The sequence below is a fragment of the Nerophis lumbriciformis genome, linkage group LG07 (genome assembly GCF_033978685.3).
Source record: "Nerophis lumbriciformis linkage group LG07, RoL_Nlum_v2.1, whole genome shotgun sequence".
NCBI classification, from domain to species: domain Eukaryota; kingdom Metazoa; phylum Chordata; class Actinopteri; order Syngnathiformes; family Syngnathidae; genus Nerophis; species Nerophis lumbriciformis.
Window position 1 is genome coordinate 28613142 of NC_084554.2, and position 24709 is coordinate 28637850.

Below are 24709 nucleotides of genomic sequence, written 5' to 3' on the forward strand. Positions count from 1 at the left end.
TAAAGAGTCACCTAATACAGTGGTCCCCAACCACCGGGCCACGGCCCGGTACCGGTCCGTAAATCGATTGGTACCGGGCCGCACAAGAAATTTAAAAAATATATATACATATATATATATATATTTTTTTTTTTTTTTTCATTTTTTATTAAATCAACATAAAAACAAAAGATACACTTACAATTAGTGCACCAACCCAAAAAATCTCCCTCCCCCATTTACACTCATTCACACAAAAGGGTTGTTTCTTTCTGTTATTAATATTTCTGGTTCCTACATTATATATCAATATAGATCAATACAGTCTGCAGGGTAAGCACACATGATTGGAATTTTTTATGACAAAAAAAAAAAAAAAAAAACCATACCAGAGGCAAGACAGAAAAATCATGACAAACCTAGCATGACACTGCTGTTAAAATGTGAGTGTTTGCACTGTTGCTATACTAGTGTTACTCACGCTGTCCCAAACTGCAAAAAAGAGCTAGCAGAATATAATATAAAAAAGTTTTAGGAAAAAATACCAAAGACTAGTAAATTCATATGTCCATGCAGCTAGTTAATTTTACTTGATAAAACATCCTAACTTAAGATTTGTATATCTAGAAATTAGCAAGACTTTTAAGATAGCAATAAGAATTGTATTCTAAAAACAAGCAAATCCTAAATAAAGCATCATCGGGATGTTGCAGAATTTTCTTGGTGGGAAAAACCTAAATATCTTATTTGAATAGTCATTTTCAAAGAAAAATTATTTTTAAACCAGAAAATACAAAATATAATTACTCATGCTAAAATTATGATAATGCTGTGAAGTCACTGACTAAAAATAAATGAATAGCTTTTAAAAGTAGGGACATTTCTAGAAATACAATTTCTAGAATTAAATCATTTGCAGTGCACTTCTTAATGTGACATTGTGTGTCATGAGAACTATAGCGTCCTGCGCAGTATCAATCAATCAATCAATCAAAGTTTACTTATATAGCCCTTAATCACAAGTGTCTCAAAGGGCTGCACAAGCCACAACGACATCCTTGGCTCAGATCCCACATCAGGGCAATGAGAAACCTTGGAGGGGACCGGTGCAATGGACGTAGAGTGGATCTAGTTAATAGTGTGAGAGTCCAGTCCATAGTGGATCTAGTTAATAGTGTGAGAGTCCAGTCCATAGTGGATCTAGTTAATAGTGTGAGAGTCCAGTCCATAGTGGATCTAGTTAATAGTGTGAGAGTCCAGCCCATAGTTGATCTAGTTAATAGTGTGAGAGTCCAGTCCATAGTGGATCTAGTTAATAATGTGAGAGTCCAGTCCATAGTGGATCTAGTTATTAGTGTGAGAGTCCAGTCCATAGTTGATGTAGTTAATAGTGTGAGAGTCCAGTCCATAGTTGATCTAGTTAATAGTGTGAGAGTCCAGTCCATAGTGGATCTAGTTAATAGTGTGAGAGTCCAGTCCATAGTGGATCTAGTTATTAGTGTGAGAGTCCAGTCCATAGTGGATCTGGTTAATAGTGTGAGAGTCCAGTCCATAGTGGATCTAGTTAATAGTGTGAGAGTTCAGTCCATAGTGGATCTGGTTAATAGTGTGAGAGCCCAGTCCATAGTGGATCTAGTTAATAGTGTGAGAGTCCAGTCCATAGTTGATCTAGTTAATAGTGTGAGAGTCCAGTCCATAGTGGATCTAGTTAATAGTGTGAGAGTCCAGCCCATAGTTGATCTAATTAATAGTGTGAGAGTCCAGGCCATAGTGGATCTAGTTAATAATGTGAGAGTCCAGTCCATAGTTGATGTAGTTAATAGTGTGAGAGTCCAGTCCATAGTTGATCTAGTTAATAGTGTGAGAGTCCAGTCCATAGTGGATCTAGTTAATAGTGTGAGAGTCCAGTCCATAGTGGATCTAGTTATTAGTGTGAGAGTCCAGTCCATAGTGGATCTGGTTAATAGTGTGAGAGTCCAGTCCATAGTGGATCTAGTTAATAGTGTGAGAGTCCAGTCCATAGTGGATCTGGTTAATAGTGTGAGAGCCCAGTCCATAGTGGATCTAGTTAATAGTGTGAGAGTCCAGTCCATAGTTGATCTAGTTAATAGTGTGAGAGTCCAGTCCATAGTGGATCTAGTTAATAGTGTGAGAGTCCAGTCCATAGTGGATCTAGTTAATAGTGTGAGAGTCCAGTCCATAGTGGATCTAGTTAATAGTGTGAGAGTCCAGTCCATAGTTGATCTAGTTAATAGTGTGAGAGTCCAGTCCATAGTGGATCTAGTTAATAGTGTGAGAGTCCAGTCCATAGTGGATCTAGTTATTAGTGTGAGAGTCCAGTCCATAGTTGATCTAGTTAATAGTGTGAGAGTCCAATCCATAGTGGATCTAGTTAATAGTGTGAGAGTCCAGTCCATAGTGGATCTAGTTATTAGTGTGAGAGTCCAGTCCATAGTGGATCTGGTTAATAGTGTGAGAGTCCAGTCCATAGTGGATCTAGTTAATAGTGTGAGAGTCCAGTCCATAGTGGGGCCAGCAGGGGATCATCTTGAGTGGAGACAAGTCAGCAGCACAGAGTCGTTCCCAACTGATGCACAGACGAGTGGTCCACCCCGGGTCCCGACTTTGAACAGCTAGCGTTTCATCTGTGGTCACCTGAGAACCTCTCCACACAGGAGAAGGGGGGCAGAGCAGAAAAGATTCCTGGCAGATCAATTGGTCCAATAGTTGAAGTACTACTGATAATCACACACACACTAGTTGTCGTGAAATTACCCTGCAATTGACCCATCCCTTTGTTCCACCCCTTGGGAGGTGAGGAGAGCAGTGAGCAGCAGCGGTGGCCGCGCTCGGGAATAATTTTTGGTGATTTAGCCCCCAATTCCAACCATTGATGCTGAGTGCCAAGCAGGGAGGCAATGGGTCCCATTTTTATAGTCTTTGGTATGAACTCACGACCTACCGATCTCATGGCGGACACTCTAACCACAAGGCCACTGAGCAGGTCTTGAGGGGGGTCTATTTAAAGGCTAGAGTATACAAATGAGTTTTAAGATGGGACTTAAATGCTTCTACTGAGGTAGCATCTCTAATTGTTACCGGGAGGGCATTCCAGAGTACTGGAGCCCAAATAGAAAACGCTCTATAGCCCGCAGACTGTTTTTGGGCTCTGGGATTCAGTAGAAATGTATGTTTTTGCCTTACAGGGCCATTTTCTTTTACCAAATTTCAAACTCTTACCCCAAAAAATGGACTAAAGACTAAAATCCAGTGTTTATTCAAAGTTCATTAGCAATAGAGCTACAGACACCTTTAACTATACGACTATGATATTCTGGGACATATATTTCAAATGGTTAAAAACTTTATGATATGGTGATTCAGACCCTCCACCCTTTGGCAACTTGGACCTATTAACAAGTATTGACAAGCCAGCACTAGCATGCCTGTGAAGTGTAAACGCACAAATAGACACACCACTGTCCCCCTAAGACATGTGATCAGCCAAAGCCAATCCCTTGTAATCATCTGACGGACCCCCACCTCACACACATTTACCTTCAATCCCTGGTAATGGTCCGGGGGGCAGGAGGCTTGGAGCTTTGGGCCTCTCTTCCCTGTGCCCCAGTGTCTTAAGCTGCCATTGATTAAATGTTAACTGATATACTCGGCCCTGGCAATCTTGTTAGAGCCGGAGCAGGCAGGCTGCTCGACAGACGGTTTAGGACCCCGCCTCCCTTCTCCTCCTGATCAATAGTGCAGATAAAGATTTCATCCATCAATGAGCTCCCAAAACAAAAGGTATCAGATACGTGATTAGCCTTGTGGGGACACACACACCAAAATTACACAAGTTCTTCATTTCCCTCCCCCAGCTGCACCTGAAGTCAATCAGCTCCTCACCTAATAATGTAATTACACCTGATGGGCGCACACACATAAACAGTTTGCAGATAAGCCAGCTCTGACTTTTCCCCGATGAAGGTTAATTATCTCGTGTACTTCACTTAGTTTGTGCATGCAGGTGCTCAGCAGTGTGTGTGTTTCCTCAATTGCCTGTTTATTTAAATCCTCCAAGCATGCCAAAGGCACCGCAAAATGTCGGAATCAATGCCTGGGCGACCACCGCTGTTCAAGTGTATCAATACCGCTCACCTATCTCCTTGCCCCCGCTATTGCGACAGCACAGATTTGAATGTCCAAGCCCCGGCTGTAATTAAGATGTAATTATAAATCAATACAAAGAGTCATTTGAATATAGATTTTTTTTCCCTTTTGACAGACATCCCACCTTACAGTTTCCCCTTTTTTTGTGTAGAAACTTCAAGGAGATCAATACTTCCGTGTTCAGTAATCCAAAGTGCTAATTGGAGGTAAAAGAACTGCATGTCTTGGCGTATTGCCAATAGTGATTGCCAAGTGGGACTTTTGCTGCAGTAATGCTCAATTTAATAAAACTTTTTAGAGTGAAATTGTTCCAAAAGTTATCCATAATATTACATCTTCACTGTGATATGGAAAACACCATATTATGACGTAAAAGTATCATTACTATAATTTTTTTTTTGCCATAATTTCAAAGTAGTTAAGTTTTGAGGGTTTAGTGTTGTTTCATTTTAAATCAATTTAAATGTATTCTTAATATTTGCAAATAGGGATGTCCGATAATATCGGCCTGCCGATGTTATCGGCCGATAAATGCGTTAAAATGTAATATCGGAAATTATCGGTATCGGTTTTTCTATTATCGGTATCGTTTTTTTTTGTTTCTTTGTTTTTGTTTTGTTTTTATTAAATCAACATAAAAAACACAAGATACACTTACAATTAGTGCACCAACCCAAAAAACCTCCCTCCCCCATTTACGCTCATTCACACTCATTCACACAAAAGGGTTGTTTCTTTCTGTTATTAATATTCTGGTTCCTACATTATATATCAATATATATCAATACAGTCTGCAAGGGATACAGTCTGTAAGCACACATGATTGTGCGTGCTGCTGGTCCACTAATAGTACTAACCTTTAACAGTTAATTGTACTAATTTTCATTAATTACTAGTTTCTATGTAACTGTTTTTATATTGTTTTACTTTATTTTTTATTCAAGAAAATGTTTTTAATTTATGTATCTTATTTTATTATTATTTTTTAAAAGTACCTTATCTTCACCATACCTGGTTGTCCAAATTAGGCATAATAATGTGTTAATTCCACGACTGCATATATCGGTTGATATCGGTATCGGTAATTAAAGAGTTGGACAATATCGGAATATCGGATATCGGCAAAAAGCCATTAGCGGACATCCCTATTTGCAAATAAATGTAGATTTTTTTAGTGGTTGTATTTATTATTCAAATACGAATAATTTATTAGGGCATTCATTTTTGTTAATATGGTTTGTTTATAATCTAATGTTATGATACTTTATTATTGTTACCGTACATATACATATTTTTTTATGTTCAGCATCAAATACTTAAAAATCATGTATTGTTATATAAATCACAATTTCAGGGTTGAGAGGGTGGATATGTTTATTTTTTGTATTATTTGACATGTTTTTATTAGTATTTATTAGTGCCAGACCTTTGAATTAATCAATACACAAAACATAAGAACAAATTATTGTTTGTATAATTATTTTTTTAAAGTATTGAATACTTATAAAACATCTCATGTCATGTAAATAATAATTTCAAGGCAGTGAGGGTGGATATATTTAATTTTGTTATAATGTAATTAAAATATACAATTTATTATATTTGAATTTTATTAGAGTCATTCATTAGTATGTATTAGTGGCCCAAGGCTACATTGATTAATACACAAAGAATTATCCCAAAAAAAACAAAAACATAAAAAATACCTATCCATCTATTTTCTACCGCTTGTCCCTTTTGGGGTCGCGGGGGGTGCTGGACCCTATCTCAGCTGCATTCGGGCGAAAGGCAGGGTACACCCTGGACAAGTCGCCACCTCATCGCAGGGCCAACACAGATAGACAGACAACATTCACACGTATAAAAAATACCTATAAAGAGATAAATTATTGATAATTATAACTATGACAATAAGTCAGATATAATAAATGCACATGCATACATTTTAATACAAATAAGTCAGCACAAACATGTGATTTTTTTTAAATTATGTATGATTACTAATTGTTTTTTGTTTGTTTTTTTACAGTCCTACAATTATTACTACATTACATATTTTTCTTAATGCATTTCATTCAATGTTTTGTTTTCCTTAATATTTTTATTTTTTATATATTTATTTTTTGTATTTTTTTTTTTTTTTAAATGCTTATAAAACACATGCTGTTATAATAATTTCAAGCTAGTGAGAGTGTATGTATTTAATACTTAATATAATTAATAATAATGATAATACATTTTACTTATAAGGCGCCTTTCTGGGCACTCAAGGACACCGTACAAAATCAAAACAATAAAATCAATTGGATAAAAACAACAACAACAAAGTTCGATAAGATTTACAATGAATAAGCAGTCAGGAATAGGTGTGTTTTGATATTAATATTGTATTTATACTAAAATGATTTATTAGTATGCAATATTAATATGTAGTTGCCTAATTTTACATTAATTGATACACAAAAAATAAGAAACAATTTCATAAAACTGAAATAAAATTATGTATGTTTAATAAACAGCAACAGAGATTTAAAAAAATAGATGACAATAATTCAAATATAATAAATACACATACAAATGAGTTCATATTAATACAAATAAGTCACTTAAAACAAATTACTTTTTTATTTGCTTTGCTAATTAGTTTATTTGCGTACAAATCCTACTAAATTCCAAAATCTTGAAGCAAACCACCTTCCATCTTACAGCTCACCTACGTTTTGTTTGAATAATTCATATTATTGCCCGACTGATCGGCCATTTTGAGGGTCGCCGCTGGGTGGAGGTACAGGGGGGGCGGGGGGTATTTTCACGTTTCAAGTGGCGTGTCAGGAGCTGGGAGTCTAATGCATGGAAACATGGAGCTTTCTGTTTTCTGACGGCGAGCAGAGATAAGGGAAGAGATATGGCTCAAGCTCTGGCACAAATCTAAAACAGACCTCGCTGGAAGAGGTGGGGATGGAAAAGGAGAGCGAGGTAGCAAGAAAAGGGGAATATTGTCAAACCTCTAAGTGTCTGGCGGTGTCTCCCTTTCTTTCCCTCTTTCTCTCCTTCATTCTTTTCCCCTCTTCCCCACCTCCCTTGGTAATCTGATTTATTCGAAGCATATGTGTGCTGCTCGGTCTTTGTCTGCCTCTATTAGGGCCGGTGGGGGCCCCATATGACATTGTTTAGCTAGTAATGAAATGGACATTTTTTGCATGTTTTGGAGAAAGTCCGAGGTAAGCCAACACTCCTTTATTTATGTGGGAATACCATCTCTAGGGCAGTTGCCCCAGGTCTGTGCGTGTTGCATTCTACAGGTTCCATCTGGTCATTTTGGAGAAAACTAATGAATATTTCTGCCTGGAGATAGGTTTTGTTTGACTCCATTATTACAAGGACATACCTTCCTCTATTATAACGCAGCAGTAAAGAATGTGGCCATTGAAAAACACTGATCTGAGTGTGTTGTTGTTAATAAAGGTTGTGCAAAATGCAGGTTTGAAAAATGTTCCAACACAAATATGTGTCCCTGGATGGTGTTTATAAGCAGCCGACGTGAGGAAAATCACTTGTTTGCAGCAGCATAAGCGTTGTGAAAGAGCCCATTATTGTGTTTTTATTTGTATTTACGCTAAAAAATAACAGGTTTTCTTATTAGAAAGTTGTATATTATATATTGTATAGTGGCAGTGGTTAGTGACACTATGTTAAGATTTAAGGTTCATGGGTTCGAGTCTTGCTGAGAGCCTGTGTTAATCTGTGACAAATGTATTTAATGGGATGAAAATGAAAATCCCCTTATTTTACCCATTTACCTGCGAACTTTTCCATATTTTGAAATGCAAATGTTGACAGGTAAGCATTATCTAGATGGGTAGCTTTGTTTCTTTAAAAAAAAAAGGCTTTGCTGCACATCTTAAAATCATCTTATTATGATATTTTTGTCTACATTTAAAACACTTCCTTGTGGTCTACATAACCTGTAATGGTGATTCTTTGGTCAAATGTTGCACAGATTATGTTGTACGGACCATCTCCAAGCCGCTTTCTGACCATCTATTTAGGATGCACCATATTGTGGGCGGTCTTAATTACGTGCCTCCACTTCGACTGCGTTTTCTCCCCATACTTGCCAACCCAAAATTCTCCTGGGCAAACCGTTCTCCCGAATGTCTCACGATTTTTACCCGGACAACAATATTGAGGGTGTGCCGTGATGGCACTGCCTTTGGCGTCCGCTTTTTCTCCATACAAACAGCGTCCCGGCCCAGTCACATGTTGTATGCGGCTTCAACAGACACACGTATGTGACTGCAAGGCGTACTTGCTCAACAGCCATACAGGTCACACTGAGGGTGGCCGTATAAACAACTTTAACACTGTTACAAATATGCGCCACACTGTGAACCCACACCAAACAAGAATGACAAACACATTTCGGGAGAACATCCGCACCGTAACACAACATAAACACAACAGAACAAATACCCAGAATTCCTTGCAGCCCTAACTCTTCCGGGCTCCAATATACACCCCCGCTACCACCAAATCCCGCCCCCCCCCACAACCCCGCCCACCTCAACCCCGTCCCCCCATACCTCAAACCCCTCCCCACCCCCCCATCTCCCGAATTCGGAGGTCTCAAGGTTGGCAAGTATGCTTCTCCCCGTCAGCCGTTCATATAGGGAGTCTTTTGACAGATATAAGTTAGAACTATATGCTACTTTGTGTTAGAAATGGCAACAGAGGTGGATGCATGTGCATGTATGAGCCAGTCTCCCCCACAACAAGAGGATAACGAAAAAGAAGGAACTTATTCACTACAATATCGGACTACGTTGGCGGACTCGCTCCGAGTTCTTCAGGTAAATGACTACCATATATGGAGATACATTCCAAACGGCTTGTTTGGTGGAAGTACGGAGGAAAGCAAGATTGTTTTATAAATATCTCTGCCAGTTCTCTTATATGCTTTCATTCAATAAGTTGTGTCGTTTAACCTTTGGATTCCTGAGCTAAGCTTTGCCATCAGCTTTTCTTGTTAGCGATACCGTTAGCTTCACGTGTGTTCGGCATGCTGTGATTTATGGACATTAAATCATTTTCTTACCTGCACACTGCATCCGTAGTTCCGTCTGCATCTTGGGAGAACGACCCGCGCATTACCATGTGACCGCGACGTGACAACCCAGCTTGCAAAGATTGTAATAAATCCATTAGAAGAAGACAGCTTGTCGTTTCCTTTAACTTGGACACGCACAGAAGCCTGCGTTATACGAATGTTTTCCAAAGTTGTAAAATTGTGTAGAATAAATATTATGTTTTAACATTTCTGTCAATGAAGATTTGTGTCAGCCTGCGACACAGTCATTTTAACAGTAGGCTAATATAGCTATATAGACAGATCATGCGTTGCCTTCATTAAAAAAGTTAAAGTTAAAGTGCCACTGATAGTCACTCACACACACTAGGTGTGGTGAAATTAACTTCTGCATTTGACCCATCCCTTTGTTCCACCCCCTGGGAGGTGAGGGGAGCAGTGAGCAGCAGCTGTGGCCGCGCTCGGGAATCATTTTGGTAATTTAAGCCCCAATTCCAACCCTTGATGCTGAGTGCCAAGCAGGGAGGTAACCAGGAGTGACGCCACGTGCAACCCAAGTACCGAAACATGGCACCGTTGAATCTGTGCCAAACAACTATAAGAATGTACCGATCTCTGGTGGCACCTGAGATTTATTTAAGAAATTTGCATTTTAGAACCTTGCATTGAATCCATTGCAATCCATGCTTCGTTGTTTTTGACAGCTTTTGAAAGCTTTCTATTACTGTTGTAACGATACCAATATTTTGGTACCGGTACTAAAATTATTTTGGTACTTTTCGGTACTTTTCTAAATAAAGGGGACCACAAAAATGTTTTATTATTGGCTTTATTTTAACAAAAAATCTTAGGGTACATTAAACATATGTTTCTTATTGCAAGTTTGTCCTTAAATAAAATAGTAAACTTACAAGACAACTTGTCTTTTAGTAGTAAGTAAGCAAACAAAGACTCCTAATTTAGTCTGCTGACATATGCAGTAACATATTGTGTCATTTATCATTCTATTATTTTGTCAACATTATTAAAGACAAGTGGTAGAAAATTAATAATTAATCTACTTGTTCATTTACTGTTAATATCTGCTTACTTTCTATTTTAACATGTTCTGTCTACACTTCTGTTAAAATGTAATAATCACTTATTATTCTGTTGTTTGATACTTTACATTAGTTTTGGATGATACCACACATTTGGGTATCAATCTGATACCAAGTAGTTACAGGATCATACATTGGTCATATTCAAAGTCCTCATGTGTCCAGGGACATATTTCCTGAGTTAATAAACATAATATAAATTTTAAAAAAAATGAAAGAAGATGTGATGCCAAAAAATATCAACGTAATCATAGTAGTATCGACTAGATACGCTCCTGTACTTGGTATCATTACAGTGGATGCTAGGTGTAGAGCCACATGTTTACATTGTGACGCCGGTGAGCTACGGTGTGTAGTGAAGCATGTTTAGCTATTCCTCGTCCTGCAGGGATGATACTTGTATGAAACGTACTCTATTTGTCGCCATGGAGACCAGGATTAGTGATTTAAAAGTAGCTAAAACACTGCCGACGGCGGATGGACGTTAGCCGCTAGCTAGCTAGCCATGTCTTGAAGCACCTCTTCCTGAGGGTGTTTCAGTGTTATAACTTCACCTTTATTGTTAGTTTTTAAGGCAAAATGCATCCGTTCTCCCTTTTCTGTCTGCACACTGTGTCTGCTTGTAAGTACTCTGTGATTGTGCACTGCCGAACATGCTCCTCTGCTCGTAAACCAGCAATGACACGACGTGACAGACGCGGGCGCAGGGGGGTGCGAGACCGGTGCGTTTCAGAGACTGATTGATTAATATCGCGGTACTATACTAATACGGGTATACCGTACAACCCTACTTTCTATGCTAGAGGCCCCTTAGGACAAACACATATTTACAGCCCTTAAAAGCATAGATACCACATTTAGATTACATGTCCTGCTTTCTGGCATTAGTTTCGGAGAAGCACATGACAAGGGCCACTCTGCTCTATTACCAGCTCTACCCTGCCCTCGCTGGTACGAGCTGTTAACCAGCGGGGTGATGGACGTGCAGATAGGAGGAAGAAACGGAGGAACAAATAGGATATATATGGATGGCTGCCTGTGTGAAGATTCTACAAGTAGATGGATAGATGGATGGCGCAAAGATCTTGTCGGGCTGATAGAGTTGAGCAGGTATGCCGAGAAGCGGCTGCTTTCTTCATTAGGTTCATCTATTGATCTCGGACCCTCGCTGTGCATGATCGTGCAACACACGTACACACACACACACACACTCACACACTGTGTAGATAAGTGCTGGTAATAGAAGAGAATGAATTCTTATCACAGAGATGGGAAGGCCATTAACCCTCAGCTCTTCGTTTCTGTCTTTTCCTTCCTGCATGCACGTGTTTGTAATAAGGGGCTAGATACATATTGGGGAGGGCAGGGGGGATCGTGCAAGTAAAATAAATGATTCCAAAAAGCTCTCCGAACGCCTTCAGCCTCAGGTGATTTCCAGCAGGCGAAATGCAATATGGCCGTTGTGTAAAAGGCAGGTGTGTACGCGTGTGGAGGTGTGTTGTATAAGTGTATTGTATAAGGCCAGGTGTTGGCGCGCGCAACCTTTTGAAGCCATATTGTTATCCTTGTCTTTTGTGTTATAGAATCGTATACCTACACCCCCCACCCACACCCACACCCACACCCACACACACACACACACGCACGTGTCCTAACAAGCCACGCCAGTGTATTCCCATGCAGACACACCTTTAATCTAGATGATGTTTATTCAAATGCTTTTTTTGCTAAAAACTGTTTTGTTACTTGCAGAGATGGCAATTTGGGAGAAAATGAAATACAGTTTGGGGTCTGAGGAAACCCTAATTGACGAAAACAAAGCAAATTTGAAGTTGCTGGTCGGAGGATAAATGTATATTTTCATTTGTAATGGTGATATTAATGCTGTGGTTTATTCCAGACATGTTTAACAAAAAACGTGTATAGCTTTACTCGATTGTTTTTTTGGGGTTTTTTCAAACTATAGTCTGCATTTTTTTTTTTACTTAATATCAGAATCAGCTTTATTGTCATTATGCAGGGTAACGAGATTGAGGCCATTCCATACAGTGCGGTGTGTGCATGCAAGAAAACAATGTGTAAATATATAAAAATATAAAAAATAGAGTAGTGCAAAGAAAGGTGTGGAAGAGAACAGTGTACACTCTATACTCTCTGTACAATGTACACTCTTTACACTCTGCGCAAAATTTACACCCTATACACTCTGTACAAATGTGACCCTATACACTCTGTACAAATGTACACTCTATACAGTGGGTGAAGTGAATATATACATGAATATCTACATGAAAAAAACAAGGTGGTTGGTGGAATGGTTAATATAATCATTTTTAAACCGAAACATGTCTAAATTAACAAAAAAATATCCATACTACACTAGTGTTGTACGGTATACCGGTATTAGTATAGTACCGCGTTACTAATCAATCAAATTCGGTACTATACCGCCTCTGAAAAGTACCGGTTCCTCCCCATGCTAAACATGCTTCACTACACTCCGTAGCTCACCGGCATCACAATGTAAACAAATGCCATTGGTGGATCTACACCTAACATCCACTGTAATGATACCAAGTACAGTAACGTATCTAGTCAATACTATGATTACATCGATATTTTTTGGCATCACAACATCTTCTTTTGTTTTTTGTTTTATTTATATTATGTTTATAAACTCAGGAAATATGTCCCTGGACACATGAGGACTTTGAATATGATCCTGTAACTACTTGGTATTGGATTGATACCCAAATTTGTGGTATCATCCAAAACTAATGTAAAGTATCAAACAACAGAAGAATAAGTGATTATTACATTTTAACAGAGGCGTAGATAGAACATGCTAAAAGAGAAAATAACCAGAACTAAATTAGGAGCCTTTGTTTGTTTACTTACTACTAAAAGACAAGTTGCCTTGTATGTTCACTATTTTATTTAAGGACAAACTTGCAATAAGAAACATATGTTTAATGTACCCTAAGATTTTTTGTTAAAATAAAGCCAATAATGAAATTTTTTGTGGTCCCCTTTATTTAGAAAAGTACGGAAAAGTATCGAAATAATTTTGGTACCGGTACCGGTACCAAGATATTGGTATCAGGACAACACTATACTACAGTAATATTGGCCACAAGATAAGACCATGTCTCTGGAAGTCTGTATAGTGTATGTTTTATTTTCTATTTTTGTTTCAATATTGTAATAGACAAGTGTAAATTCCACTACAGTATGTTGGTGTCATTTCCTGTGAAAATGGGTCTCATAATGTAAAAATTAAGTATCATTATAAATCATTCGTACTACCGGAACCATTTAACCGCAAAAAAAAGTACATTAAACAAGGGTTCTTCACCTTTTTGACCTCGGGGCCCAACTTTTCCACTACACTGGGGCCGGGAGCAACTCAAATAGTAACACTGAATTAGTAATCTTACTCTTGATTTTAATCGTATTCAATAAGTATATCTAACCTATTTACAGTTTACAACCTTGTTAAATGAGATGAAAACATGTGTTGATCACAAGGATTATTTTTTTAACACATAAACCTTGGGCTGATTAGAAAAGTAATTGCTAATGAAATATACTGCATAAGAGTTGTGCTAAAATAAATTAACTGAAATAATAATGAATGGGTTTTTTAACTAAACTGTCAATAAAATGACATTGCAATGAAAATATAGCTTAACCATTTTAGTCATAATTTTTGTGCTTAAAAAACTTCTCAATTACTTTAGCTTCAGACTTCTTCTTTGTGTTTGATATTGTCATTACTGCCACAAGTGGTGGAAAAGTGTATTACTATTGAGTACGGCTGTGGTCCCTATGGACAGATATTTTACAGCGGCCCAACAACGGTTAAGAAACACTGAATAAAGTACATCACATGTTTACACAATTCAACATGTCAGAAAAGGTGTAGGAAGAACGTTTAGCAGCGGTACGATGCGGGGTAGGCTTTGACGTCATTGCGTCATTTGCATATTTGGTCAAGACGTATGTGCGTGGAGTGAGCACAGAGCATAAAAAAAGTGAAAAACAAATATGTTAAGCAATACAAAGTTGCTAAGTTGGGAACACCAGGTTTGTTAAGAAGCAGTGTTACGACATACATTCACAGACAGTCCCGTTATAATGTGTTAATGAACGAGGGCAAATGCTGATACATATGTGTTTGTTACTTATTTATTTACAAATAACTAAGTATTCTTTCTGCTATTTCTCTACAAGTTTAGCATTCGATCAAACATGACTTTTCTCTTGTTTATTTGTTTCTTCCTATCCAGCGCTCTTATTTTGCTTCCTCTTCCTGTCTTCGGTCCGTCTCGCTGTGACTTCACCTCTGGTTCTGAGCGCTTCACATCGCTCCACACCTGCTATTGATTAGTGATTAGGGGAACTCACCTACCTCCAATTACTAATCAGGAGGGTTTTTATCTGCCTGGTTTGTCGTTAAATGTGCCATTTGGTGGTTTTTTTTTTTTTTGCCATGGCATTGCCCGAGCATTTGCTCACCCGTGTGGTCTACAGCTGCAGCCGCATGTTTTATAATAATTAAAGGGCCTTTTACCTGCCGTCTCTGCATTTTGGGGTCGTGCCAACAGCTGCGGTCAATTAGATAGCTTATTCAATTAAATACATTAACTTAATTGTCGTAAAGAAGTACAGGCTATATGATAAACATGTTCATTAGTGCAGGAGTAAAAAACTGACTGATGTATTGTTAATTGAATTAGATTAATACAGAGTAGGTTTTAATAGAAACACTGTAATAAATACTGATGTATAACTACATTATATATTGAAACCTTTCATCGTATTCCCTTACTTAGTGATATTAACACCACCGTGAAATGTGACATGAATTGTCTTGAGCAACAAATATTAGGTGGATTATAGGCGTGTGGATGGAAAAGTGTGTTTACATGTTATGCAGCATGTGGGCGTACATGTGCACATGTGTGTGTTATTCCCAAGCTGTGTTATGCAGGAGCTGCAGCCCCTCTCCTCCTGGTCCTCCTGGGTTGATGTTTAGTATTTTAGACATGCTACATTAACAACATCTGGTTAAGATCTAAACGCTTGTTAAACGCGCCGAAATTCGGGAGGGGGAGAAGGTACCGGCAGAAAAAAAGGGGAGTGGTGAATAAAGATTTTGGGGGTGAGAGAACAGGAGGGACGGAGATCAGTAAGTCTGTCAGGTTATTACTCTGGCAGTATTACCGCTGGCCCTTGACATTGTGTGTGTGTGTGTGTGTGTGTGTGTGTGTGTGTGTGTGTGTGTGTGTGTGTGTGTGTGTGTGTGTGTGTGTGTGTGTGTGTGTGTGTGTGTGTGTGTGTGTGTGTGTGTGTGTGTGTGTGTGCGCAATGGTGTCGCCTTTCAAAGCGTTCCCCGTTGGAACCGAGAGGCCAAACTTTGCACAGAAATGTGACATCACAGGGCGGCCATTGCTTTCCGTGCATTCTCGTATGCACACTCGCAAGGGACGTGCCCGGAGTTGTAGGAAGGAATCAACGTCAACATGGTAGCTAAGTGCAGGAGACGTGGCGGTCATGGACGTTAAAGCCGCAATACTACCATATACACTCGCCATATCTGCCATTTACAAGTATTAAGGTAGGAAAGGACGGTAACACTTTAGTTTGCGGAACATATTCACCATTAATTAGTTGCTTATTAACGGGTTGGGGTTAGGGTTGGGGTTCGGGTTAGTATTAGGGTTAGGGTTAAGACTAACTAATGCCTTACTGGTTGTATAATAAGGCCATGCAGAATAAGGCATTAATAAGTACTTAATAATGACTCATTAAAGTTAAAGTCAAAGTACCAATGATTGTCACACACACTAGGTGTGGCGAGATTATTCTCTGCATTTGACCCATCACCCTTGATCACCCCCTGGGAGGTGAGGGGAGCAGTGGGCAGCAGCGGTGGCCGCGCCCGGGAATCATTTTGGTGATTTAACCCCCAATTCCAACCCTTGATGCTGAGTGCCAAGCAGGGAGGTAATGGGTCCCATTTTTATAGTCTTTGGTATGACTCGGCCGGGGTTTGAACTCACAACCTACCGATCTCAGGGCGGACACTCTAACCACTAGGCCACTGAGTAGTAACAGCCAATATGTTACTAATTTGTATGTTAATAAGCAACTAATTAATGGTGAATATGTTCCCCATACTAAAGTGTTACCGAAAGGACAATACGGCAGAAAGTGTTACGTGTGCAGGAGGAGGAGACAGCACAGACAGGAGGGACGTCGTTTAAACTCTATTTATTTATATATACCGTTTTTTCCGGACTATAAGTCGCAGTTTTTTTTCATAGTTTGGCCGGGGGTGTGACTTATACTCAGGAGCGACTTATGTGTGAAATTATTAACACATTACCGTAAAATATCAAATAATATTATTTAGCTCATTCACGTAAGAGACTAGACGTATAAGATTTCATGGGATTTAGCGATTAGGAGTGACAGATTGTTTGGTAAACGTATAGCATGTTCTATATGTTATAGTTATTTGAATGACTCTTACCATAATATGTTACGTTAACATACCAGGCACGTTCTCAGTTGGTTATTTATGCGTCATATAACGTACACTTATTCAGCCTGTTGTTCACTATTCTTTATTTATTTTAAATTGCCTTTCAAATGTCTATTCTTGGTGTTGGGTTTTATCAAATAAATTTCCCCAAAAAATGCGACTTATACTCCAGTACGACTTATATATGTTTTTTTCCTTCTTTATTATGCATTTTCAGCAGGTGCGACTTATACTTCGGAGCGACTTATATTCCGAAAACTACGGTATGCACTCTATATATATATATATATATATATATATATAATACATGAAGTGTGTGTAATAATACAAGATGTGTATGGTGTGCGACTATGTGTAGGAATTAAAGGGGTGTTACCGGGAGTGTTGAGCGACAGGGGCGGAAGTCCAAGGGGGGACAAGACAAGCTCGGAGGTCCGTGAGCAGGCAGGAAGTCGGGGGCTATAGCGAGGCGTCGAAGGTCCACTATTCTTTATTTATTTTAAATTGCCTTTCAAATGTCTACTCTTGGTGTTGGGTTTTATCAAATAAATTTCCCTAAAAAATGCGACTTATACTCCAGTGCGACTTATATATGTTTTTTTTCCTTCTTTATTATGCATTTTCGGCCGGTGCGACTTATACTTCGGAGCGACTTATATTCCGAAAACTACGGTATGCAATATATATATATATATATATATATATATATATATATATATATATATATATATATAATAAATGAAGTGTGTAATAATACAAGATGCATCGAGAGAGCTTGTCTGGGAAGGTGTGCGACTATGTGTAGGAATTAAATGGGTGTTACCGGGAGTGTTGAGCGAGAGGGGCGGAAGTCCAAGGGGGGGACAAGACAAGCTCGGAGGTCCGTGAAAAGGCAGGAAGTTGGGGGCTATAGCAAGGCGTCGAAGGTTCGTGTCCAGGCGGGAGATGGAGATCCAAGAGACAGTCAGGGAAGCAGAGGGAACATCGGGCGACGAGACACCCTGCTCGTCACGCGGGAACGGAGGTCTGCTGTTGGAACGACAAGGAGGACACGAGGCAATAAACGCGACGGTGGAGAAAACACAGAGAGAGCAGGTTTGCGTAGAGTATGATATACGGCTTACTGTACAGGACAGGTAGCTACGTTCGGGCCCGGAACTCAGGTCTGCACTGGCTTAAGAAGCCCAGGAAGCTCATCAACGACAGGTGCGCTGATTGTTGGCGATTGAGTGCAGCCGCTTGCTCAGCGCAGCGCACACATGAATGCGCACTGAGGTGCACTCGGGGCCGTGACAGAAAGTGAGTTTAGAGTAGTCAGTGTACAGTCACTCCAACAGTGAATTGTACAATACTTATTTTGAGAGAACAGTAAAGCCCTACAAGCTGTACACTGACTACTCCAAGTTAGTAAAATTGTATAAAGCAGTTCATCTCCCTTATATTTTCATTTTGCAGCGGCTTGGAGTACAGTTACTGTTCATAGCAGCCATGATTTAAGATAAATAAAAGAGCTGTATGTATTTTTATTTTTTTTTGCTCGTTTTCCCCTTTAATGAGCTCCATACGAGCCCCCTAAAGAAGCAAATTAGTGGCAGCTCGGGCCACCGTTAATGAATTCAGCCATTTTGGAGTCTCGGCGTCTCTAGTTTGTTGGTGTGTTATTGTTCTGCGGTTGTTGTGCTGTGCGACGCAGTCCTCCACCGGGCACATAATGACCCGGCATGGTGGTTATAGGCCCTTAGGGGGAGACAGGAGGGGGAAGCGAGTGGTCTCAGAGCAGGTCATTATACAGCCAGAGGACACACACACACACAATACAACCTCCATTGCTTCCATCTCCCATATGTCTATTCTTCTATTTTCTTACCAAACATCTATTTATTGCTGTCCGTGCTATAGAAACCTTAAAATTATATTTAAGGACATACATCAAAAGTTGCCAGAATGTCGAGGCTATACAACACTTTTGTGTTGCCAGTTTTGACAAAAGTGCATGTTCCAACTAGTGTTGTCCCGATACCAATATTTTGGTACCAATACCAAAATTATTTCGATATTTTTCGGTACTTTTCTAAATCAAGGGGACCACAAAAAATTGCATTATTGGCTTTATTTTAACAAAAAATCTTAGGGTACATTAAACATATGTTTCTTATTGCAAGTTTGTCCTTAAATAAAATAGCGAACTTACTAAACAAATTGTCTTTTATTAGTAAGTAAGCAAAAAAAGCACTCCTAATTTAGCTGCTGACATATGCAGTAACATATTGTGTCATTTATCATTGTATTATTTTGTCAAAATTATTAAGGACAAGTGGTAGAAAATGAATTATTAATCTGCTTGTTCATTTACTGTTAATATCTGCTTACTTTCTCTTTTAACATGTTCTATCTACACTTCTGTTAAAATGTAATAATCACTTATTCTTCTCTTCTTTGATACTTTACATTAGTTTTGGATGATACCACACATTTGGGTATTAATCTGATACCAAGTAGTTACACGATCATACATTGGTCATATTCAAAGTCCTCATGTGTCCAGGGACATATTTCCTGAGTTTATATACATAATATACATTTTTAAAATTGCATTAAAAAGGTCCCCTCTATTGTGCAAAAGTGACTTTTTTTAATATTGCCAAAAGTATTTGGCCACCTGCCTTGACTCACATATGAACTTGAAGTGCCATCCCATTCCTAACCCATAGGGTTCAATATGATGTCTGTCCACCTTTTGCAGCTATTACAGCTTCAACTCTTCTGGGAAGGCTGTCCACAAGGTTGCGGAGTGTGTTTATAGGAATTTTCAACCATTCTTCCAAAAGCGCATTGTTGAGGTCACACACTGATGTTGGTCGAGAAGGCCTGGCTCTCAGTCTCCGTTGTAATTCATCCCAAAGATGTTCTATCGGGTTCAGGTCAGGACTCTGTGCAGGCCAGTCAAGTTCATCCACACCAGACTCTTGTCATCCATGTTATTATGGACCTTGCTTTCTGCACTGGTGCACAGTCATGTTGGAAGAGGAAGGGGCACGCTCCAAACTGTTCCCACAATGTTGGGAGCATGGAATTGTCCAAAATGTTTTATAATCCTGGAGCATTCAAAGTTAATTTCACTGGAACTAAGGGGCCAAGCCCAATCCTAAAAAACAACCCCACACCATAATTTCTCCTCCACCAAATTTCACACTCGGCACAATGCAGTCCAAAATGTTGCGTTCTCCTGGCAACCTCCAAACCCAGACTCATCCATCAGATTGCCAGATGGAAAATTGTGATTCATCACTCCAGAGAAGGTGTCTCCACTGCTCTAGAGTCCAGTGGCCACGTGCTTTACACCACTGCATCCCACGCTTTGCATTGGACTGGTGGTGTGTGGCTTAGATGCAGCTGCTCGGCCATGGAAACCCATTCCATGAAGCTCTCTGCGTACTGTACGTGGGCTAATTGGAAGGTCACATGAAGTTTGGAGCTGTGTAGCAACTGACTGTGCAGAAAATCTTTGCACTATGCGCTTCAGCATCCGCTGACCCCTCTCTGTCATTTAGTTGCTGTTGTTCCCAAACTCTTCCATTTTCTTATAATAAAGCCGACAGTTGACTTTGGAATATTTAGGAGCGAGGACATTTCACGACTGGATTTGATGCACAGAAGGAATCTTATAACAGTTCCACGCTGGAAATCACTGAGAGCGGCCCATTCTTTCACAAATGTTTGTAGAAACAGTCTCCATGCCTAAGTGCTTGATTTTATACACCTGTGGCCGGGCCATGTGATTAGGACACCTGATTCTGATCATTTGGATGGGTGGCCAAATACTTTTGGCAATATAGTGTATTTTGTGGTACATGCTGGGTCTCTCTGACTTACGGACTTACCATTAGGTTGCCTGGGGCCCCAGAAACATCACATGGAAAAGCAATCTCTCATTCAAACACGGCCACCGTCAAAAAGCTCTCTTTTTCCCACCAGTCACACACGTCCGGCCTTCACAATAACACACACATCCAGTCCAACTGCGCAAACAAAATAATGATTGGACTAGATCGGACCAATCTAAGTCGGAGCATGAAGTGATCCAAGCTGCGATCGATTGAATGCCCAGAAAGCACATAAAAGACTGTTTTTATACCAAATGTTCCACACTGCCTGTGTAAAGAATGACTTTTTTTGGACATTTACTTGGAAAGATTTAAGATTTCCAAGTACATAAAGCATTTTTGAAGGCAGAAGACACCAAACACGGCCTGCGTGGACGTTTTTATTTATTCATGAGCCCGGCCTGCGCTCCCAATTAATAGCTGGATGTAAAACCGCTGCTTGACTCGGGTGCGTAGCTGATCAAGACGCACTTAATTCTTCTTCCTCTCCTCACAGTTAAATATAGGCCGGCGTTGGTCGCCCGGGGTAATCGGACCCGGGCTCAGCGGTTAGCGTCGAGCTCACCGGCCGGGCTTTAATGTTCCGAGCGAGCCACATCAAAGGGGATCTCGCCGGGCTGCCAAAATCACACACCCCTCCCTCCTCCCTCCACGACCTGACCCACTGTGTGTGTGTGTGTGTGTGTGTGTGTGTGTGTGTGTGTGTGTGTGTGTGTGTGTGTGTGTGTGTGTGTGTGTGGAAGGTGGCTGTGAAAGTTTTGCTCTGGTTGTGATTAAGTTGATAGTGGCTGCTCGTTCACACACACACTTGCACATGACAGCTCACATGCAAACACATGCAGTCACTGTCTCGCTCACTTGATCAATGGGACACACACACACACACACACACACACAAACGGCGTACGCATCAACACCATCATGTGGTGTGTAACTGTCAGGGTCAGTCGGAGGCCAGACACTGTGCTGATGTATCGAGAGAGCTCGTCTGGGAATGTCCTCAGTGTGGAAACACATTCTCGTACACACACACACACACACACACACACACACTTTTGCCACTGATCTAACCGACGAGAAAGGGGTGGTGGGGGGGTGCAAAAACCTCACTGATGAGGCCCAGATGATCCTCTTTCCTTCTTGTCTTTTCATTGTTTGTCCATGTGTCCCTCAATGCTTCCAGGTAGAGCGCCTCCTAGAGGTGGGTCAGTCAGAATCACGTGTGTGCGTGACAACGTTGTGTAGTTCTATAGGACCGTTTTAGAGCTTGTCTTCATTTTGCAAAATACACCGTCCGTATGATGTAAAAACACGGCCGGAATGATTGCAAATCATACGGGGCAGCGGGAGCAGCAGTGTAAATCGCAATTTCTGCAGCGTGGGGGTGCGGTGTGTGGGGGGCGGGGGGGTCTCGGTTTGACAGGAGATATTTCATCAGCGTTACCCCCCCCTCCCCACACACACACACACCCCCAGTATTAATAAAACATCAGCAGTCCTCTAGCATGTCTTTGCACCCATCACACACACACACACACACACATTTGAATTGCATGTATGTGCCAAATGCACACAGCAACAACGAAATGCATCTACTTTAGAGTAGTCAGTGTGCAGCTTGCTGGAAAAGACTCAATACGCGGTCATAAATGTCAAAATATTTTATGTATTTATTTATTATTATCCGTCATCATATTGTTATGTTATATTATTATTCAAATAATTATTTAATTTATTTTAAACATAATACTTATTTCATTTATATTATTAATAATAATGATATTAATATATGCTTTTTAAATGTCAAAATAAAGGGTCAACAAGTCATGATGGTGGTAACGTTGTGGGTCAGGGGTGCACGAGTGTTGGAACCGCGGGTTCGTTGAATAGAAATTCCGACATCTTGTGTTCAACAATGAAGACAGTTATGGGGTCTCTTTTCGCCTATCAGAATCAGCTTTAATGGCCAAGTATGTTTAACACACAAGGAATTTGATTGATCGACTGTGCTCTCTCCTGCACTACACTACACTGAGACACACACACACACTCTTATACACACACATGCATTGCATGTACAGTATGTGCCAAATGTACACAGCATTACTTTAGAGTAGTCAGTGTGTAGTTTACTGGAAAATACTTAATACACGTGCAAATATTTTATTTAAATTATTTTAATGTTATTATTACTTATTAATCTGTATGCATATTCTTATTATTATTATTTAGATTTATTTTTAAGTCATCGTCAAAATAAAGGGTTAAACAAGTTATGGTGGCGTTAACATTGTGGTCAGGGGCTGCACGAGTGCGGCCGGCAGTGGGAAACCACGGTTCCTGAAATAAAAATGTCAACATCTAAACCAATGAAGACAATAATGAGGTCTCTTTTCACCCACTATGACTGTTCACATGCGCACGACACAAATTATAGGCAAAAATATAAATAAGACTTATTTGAAAGGTTATGATGCATCACAGCCCCGCCCGCACCCTTTTTTTTAATTCCTTGTGCTCATCATTCAGTGGCCAAAGTGATTGTATGCAAATGCAAGCTGACCCCAGTACACCCTCATTTCTATGAATATGACCCTCGGTGTGTGCGTGTGTGTGTGTGTTGTAAAATATGGTTATGAAGGCAGTGCAGAATTGATGAGTGCAGCTCTTTTATACACACACACACACACATGTGTGTGTATATGTATATATATATATATATATATATATATATGTATATATATATATATATATATATATATATATATATACCAGTCTCATTTTCTGGCAGAGTAAGGGGGTTTGTGGTGAAAGAAACCCCCTTCCTCCCTTTCCATTTAGAAGACATGACATTTTTAACGCTTTTGCTTTTTTGTGTGAATATGATACTGTGTGTGTGTGTGTGTGTGTGTGTGTGTGTGTGTGTGTGTGTGTGTGTGTGTGTGTGTGTGTGTGTGTGTGTGTGTGTGTGTGTGATTTGACGCTAGGATGCGAGTGTTTCTTTTTTTTTTCATTTGCTAGCCCTGAAATGGAGGGGGGCTGTGTGTGCGTGTACATGTGTTTGTGTGTGTGTGTGTGTGTGTGTGTGTGTGTGTGTGTGTGTGTGTGTGTGTGTGTGTGTGTGTGTGTGTGTGTGTGTGTGTGTGCACGTGTGTGTGTGTCTGGTTATCTGGCCTCTCTCAGACTGCTCAAAATTCATTACAAAGTGACATCAGCCCAGCCGGAGACAAATGATGGCTGGATGAAAGGGAGCGCTGGAGCTCGGCTAGGATTAGTGTTAGCTTGTGCTGGCGACACATATACACACACACACACACACACACTCACACACACACACACACATTTGCTTTAATCCACTGGCAGAACACTGCAGATACACAGAATTATCAAACAAGGGGCTGAACTCGCAGAGATGGGTAGGCTAATCTGCTAAAAGTAGCGAGCTGCACGTGCACACTATTCTCAGTTTGTGCGTGTGTATGCGTGCGTGTGTGTGTGTGTGTGTGTGTGTGTGTGTGTGTGTGTGTGTGTGTGTGTGTGTGTGTGTGTGTGTGTGTGTGTGTGTGTGTGTGTGTGTGTGTGTGTGTGTGTGTGTGTGTGTGTGTGTGCGTGCACATATATTAGGGAGGTATATAGGAAATAGAAAATGGGATTTTTGCCGCATATTTTTACAATTCTAAAAAAAAAAAAACTGAGCAATTTGTCATAGTAATGTTTTTTGACTGGATTTTTTTTAGCAGTAGGAGTCTTATGTTGGCTTTTGGAGGATACATATATGCATCTTTAACATGTCCACTCCCTGTTTGGAGTGCATCATGGGTAATGTAGTCTTCCATTTTACAGAGGAGACTGGTGAGGACAGCGAGAGACCGCCTGGCTCGTCCTCCAGGCCTTCGTCCAACCTCACCGACCGAGACTTGACGGACAGCCGGAGAGCCGACCG

At 40.1% G+C, this 24709-nt stretch overlaps 1 protein-coding gene across 4 annotated transcripts in view; it reads left to right on the forward strand.

Annotated features, from left to right (window-relative positions):
• The window catches only part of zfhx4 (zinc finger homeobox 4), a 340671-nt gene that overhangs the window by 289595 nt on the left and 26367 nt on the right, over nt 1-24709 (forward strand). For all 4 annotated transcript variants that reach the window (XM_061965537.2, XM_061965536.2, XM_061965535.2 and 1 more), the window contains one exon: nt 24610-24708. In XM_061965537.2, the coding sequence (XP_061821521.2) occupies nt 24610-24708 (99 nt within the window). The remainder of the gene's footprint in view (nt 1-24609; nt 24709) is intronic.